The sequence below is a fragment of the Rhagoletis pomonella genome, unplaced genomic scaffold (assembly GCF_013731165.1).
Source record: "Rhagoletis pomonella isolate Grant_MI unplaced genomic scaffold, Rhpom_1.0 Rhpom_scaffold_00017, whole genome shotgun sequence".
NCBI lineage: Eukaryota > Metazoa > Arthropoda > Insecta > Diptera > Tephritidae > Rhagoletis > Rhagoletis pomonella.
In genome coordinates, this window is record NW_023458571.1 from 3,813,374 (window position 1) to 3,817,932 (window position 4,559).

General features: G+C 37.9%; 1 protein-coding gene across 1 annotated transcript; it reads right to left on the reverse strand.

The window, feature by feature from the left end:
* Positions 1 to 527: 527 nt before the first annotated feature.
* On the reverse strand, positions 528 to 1,349 carry LOC118749497 (secreted RxLR effector protein 161-like). The gene is made up of 2 exons (XM_036484291.1): positions 611 to 1,349; positions 528 to 556 (listed from the first exon to the last, which is right to left on the reverse strand). The coding sequence occupies exons 1-2, from the start codon at positions 1,347 to 1,349 to the stop codon at positions 528 to 530; spliced, it is 768 nt and encodes a 255-aa protein (XP_036340184.1).
* Positions 1,350 to 4,559: the final 3,210 nt, after the last annotated feature.

Genomic DNA, 4,559 nt, shown 5'->3' on the forward strand with positions numbered 1-4,559 from the left:
ATTTTCAATTCCTTTCAAAGGAATTGGAAAAAAATTACATTTTCAATTCCTTTCAAAAGAATTGAAATAAAAAAAATTACATTACTAGCACGTAATTTATTCCAATTACAATATGAAATTCCTTGTAATGGAATTAAAGAAAAAAAAAATTCCATTTGAAATTACTTCAAGGAATTGAGAAAGTAATCGATTCTGTTGCTGTGAACTAAAGGAATTGAATCCTAATTACAATTACTGAGGAATGTATTGGTAATTGTAATGTAATTGCATTTACCCAGCTCTGTTTGTATTGCATGCTGTTGTAAAGTTATAATGTTTCAGGCAGTAAATAAAACACGACACTTTCAATGGTAATACAGACCGGAAGAAGGAAGGAAGGATTGCATTTTATTTGACACAACATATATGATAGTATACACAACAGTGTTGTATTTAATAGTATGAGGTATCATTCAATTTTATATTTCAACACCTTTCCTGAAAGATACTTCATTAATTAAATAAACAAAAAGAAAGAATTCATTAAATCATTTAAATACGGTATTTGCAAATGAAGCTAAGGCATAATACACAATGTTAAGTTAATTTGAATTAAGTCCAAGTGACTTACAAAGATTAATATGAATAACTTTAGATACACCTTTTGTCAGGATATCAGCTAACATCTCCTTGGTTGGTATGTAGACCAGCTTGATTTTGCCACTTTCCAAATGTTGACGGATAAATTTGTCTTTTATATCAACATGCTTTGTGCGAGGTGAATAAGAGTTATTCAAAGCCACTTGTATTGCACTCTTGTTGTCACAATGGAGTACTAGAGTTTCTGCAGTGTCTGGTGTTAACTCCTTCTGTAAGCGCATTAACCACGTTGCCTCTTGAATTGCCGACGTCATGGCCATAAATTCGGCCTCAGTAGAAGAAAGAGCGATAGTTCGCTGCCTTCGGGTGCACCAAGAGATCGGGCCATCTTGCAGCTTGAATAAATAGCCAGTTGTAGAACGTCTTTCATCGAGATCGCTAGCCCAATCCGAATCACAAAACCCAGTCAGATTGCAAGCTTCTTTGTTATACGATATGCCGTACTTTATGGTACCCTTTAAGTATCGCATCACACGTTTCACTGCGGCCCAATGCGCCTTTCCTGGGTTTGTGGAGAAACGACTAAGAAGATTTACCGCAAAACTAATATCAGGGCGTGTTGTTTGTGCCGCGAATAGCAGACACCCAATTGCTTGCATATAAGGAACTTTCGCCATCTCTTGTTTATCAACTTCGCTTGCTGGAGACATTTTAGCACTTATTTTCTGATTTAAGTCGATTGGCATCGCGGCTGGATTGCTATCAAGCATTCCGAAGCGTTTCAGCATTGCGACTGGTAAATTTTTATATTTCCCTTAACTGAGTCCCTCGTAACACGCATGCCAAGAACCGTTGACACTTCTCCAAGGTCTTTCATTTCAAATGTCGATGCCAGCTGTTTCTTTAGCTTATCTAAGCTTAACTCGTCACTCGAGAACAGTAACACATCGTCCACATAGACTGCTACGAATAACATCATACCATCTCCAACCTTATAGTAGACACACTGGTCTACATTGCTGCGTATCAGGCCTAATTTTATTAAAACGTTGTTGAACTTATCGTTCCACAGTCGGCTTGACTGCTTCAGCCCATAAAGAGATTTATTAAGTCTACAAACGCGACCAGAACCATCATCAAAACCATCGGGCTGCGACATGTAAATTTCATCTTTAAGCTCAGCATTGAGAAAAGCTGTAACCGCATCCATTTGACGGACTACAAGATCATGCTTTGCCGCTAGCGCCAAAAGAAAACGTAAAGAGGTATATCGGACTACGGGGGCAAACGTTTCCTCATAGTCGATCCCTTTTTTTTGATTATAGCCTTTGATTACTAACCGGGCTTTACGTCGAATGACCGTGCCATTGCTATCAATTTTTGTTTTGAATACCCATCTGGACCTAATCACCTTTTTGCCAGGAGGTAACTCACATAGCTGCCAAGTTTTGTTCACATGCAAGTAATTTATTTCAGCGTCAACTGCAGCTCTCCAATCTTGTGCATGTTCACTTGAAATTGCTTCAGCGAGAGTTTCAGGTTCATTAAATACAAAGTCAGTCACGGAAAAGTTTGCGCCAATCTGTTTTGCTGCGATTCTTTTCGAACGCCTTAGACCATTGACGTCCTCGAAGTCATCGGAATCGTTTGCGCTTTCATAATCTGGAGAGTCGAACCCTGTTGTATCGGGAGTAACTTCATTGGCTTTCTGATTATCAGGCTGTATCTTAACTGGCATTAGTGTATCACCTTGTTCGCATACTCTATCTGACGGTTTGTGCTCAATAATTGGTGATTCTTTCACATCTGACGGTTTGTGCTCAATAATTGGTGATTCTTTCACATCTGCCTCATCTGAATCAACTATTTTTAAGAAGTCACACCCCCTCCCCAAATCGAATATATAGTTATTTTTAATGTTATTATTTTGCGATTCAATGAAAACAACATGGCGACTCATCAAAATTTTTTGCGTTTTAGGGTTAAATAATCTATACGCTTTTGAATCACTACAATATCCAACCATCACGCACTCTATCGATTTTTCGTCAAGCTTTCTCCGCTTTTCGCGAGGCACATGCACCATGGCTTTACCACCAAAAACTTTTATAAACTTGAGATTCGGCTTTTTATTTGACCATATTTCTAGAGGGCTTTTTTCATTTAAGGCGTATGGAATTCGATTAAGAATGTATGCAGCTGTATTTGCTGCTTCAGCCCAAAATTTGTGTTTTAAACCAGAATCTATTAACATGCACCGCACTCGTTCAATTATTGTGCGGTTTAGCCTTTCGGCAACTCCGTTTTGTTCTGGAGTGTACGGCGGTGTAGTTTGGTGCACTAAACCTTCTCTTTCACAAAATTTTTTAAATTCATCATTTATATATTCTGTGCCATTATCCGACCTAAGCACTTTTATTTTTCGCGAACATTGCCTTTCTACTCTTTTTTTAAACTTTACGAACTCATCAAACACTTCTGATTTGTGTTTAATTGGCACCACAAAAAGCATATGGGAAAAGTCATCAACAAATGTAAGTAAAAAATGAGCACCAGAAAAAGATTTTTCTGCAAACGGACCCATTACGTCCGAGTGAACTATATCAAGCAATGCTTCCGCTCTAGTTCCACAATTCTTAAACGAACAACGCGTTTGTTTCCCTTTAACACAAACAACACATGTTTCATCGCTGACTTTCCCGAATTCAATGCCAACAGAAGCGTTTTTGGCTTTCTTCAAATGTTGAGCGCAAATATGACCCATTCTCCTATGCCACAATTCATAATCATTTCGAGTTAGAAGAGCATTTTGCGTATTTCCTTTTTGATAGGATGGAATGTCACAATTTAAATGATAGAGATCATTCACGGCGTTCGCGGTTGCTATTAAATTTTGCTTATTGTTATATATTTTACATTGATCGCCTTCAAATACAACGCTATTACCATTTTTGGTCATTTGTCTCACCGATAGGAGATTGGCGCACAACTCCGGCACGTACTCAACATTTTTTATTACAGCTTCAGTTTCTAAGTTATTTGCGTACAAACGCATATTTATGTCACCTTTTGCTTTTACTTTTATAGTTTGATTATTAGCAACTAAAATATTTTTATTTTCCACAGGCATTTTGTTTACAATCGCATTGCAATTTTTCGTCATATGCGACGTCGCGCCCGAATCAACAAACCATTCATCTTTACAAATGTCATTTGAAAGCAGAGATGCAAACGCTGCCATTTCGTTTTGATTTATTAGGGCAGTTTCTTGCAAAATTACCAAGTTGCTTGCATGAGTGGCACCGATATTGATTAGGTTTGTTTTTAAAGCCACACTTTTCTTTTGAGTAAAGTGCATTTTCAGCATTTTTATCGTTGTTGTCAAACTTAGCGTCTTGTAATAAAAGAGTTTTTACACTATCAATAGTGAGTTTCTCTTGACTATTTTCCACGGCTAACACTAGTGGACGAAAATCATCAGGCAGCCCTGCCAACATTAACGATGCTGTCAGTTCATCATTTATGTTGAGTCCAGCGTTCTTCAATTTGAGTGACGTCATAATAATAGAGTTCACATACTCTTGTACTGATACGTGGTCAGAAAGCTTGCACTGAACTAGTTGTTTCAGTAATTCCACTTTTCGAGTGAGACCCGTGTCTTCATAAGCAGCAAATAATGCTTTCCATGCTTGATGTGCCGTAGTCGCAGTAGCAATGTGAGAAAAATTTTTTGGTTCTACCATTAATGTTATTTCAGCCAGGGCACGTTCATCATTATTTTTATCTTTTTCGCAAGCGTCTGCAGAAAGTTCACTTTCAACTACCTTCCAGCAGCTCTTTATGATGAGATACGATTTTGCGTGTCGCTTCCATGTGTCGAAATTTTCACGACCCTTCAGCTTTTCGAAAGGAAAGGTTACAGCGTTTGTCGCAATTTTCGCGAGCTCAATCTATGCTTATTTTTTTTTAAGACAGTCGAT

Excerpts from the sequence above, each read along its gene's own strand:
- LOC118749497 (XM_036484291.1), bottom strand. The coding sequence starts at position 1,349 with ATGCTTGATAGCAATCCAGCCGCGATGCCAATCGACTTAAATCAGAAA. Across the intron at positions 557-610 it reads AGTTATTCATATTAATCTTT|CTTCATTTGCAAATACCGTA; the intron begins GTAAGTCACTTG and ends ATTATGCCTTAG.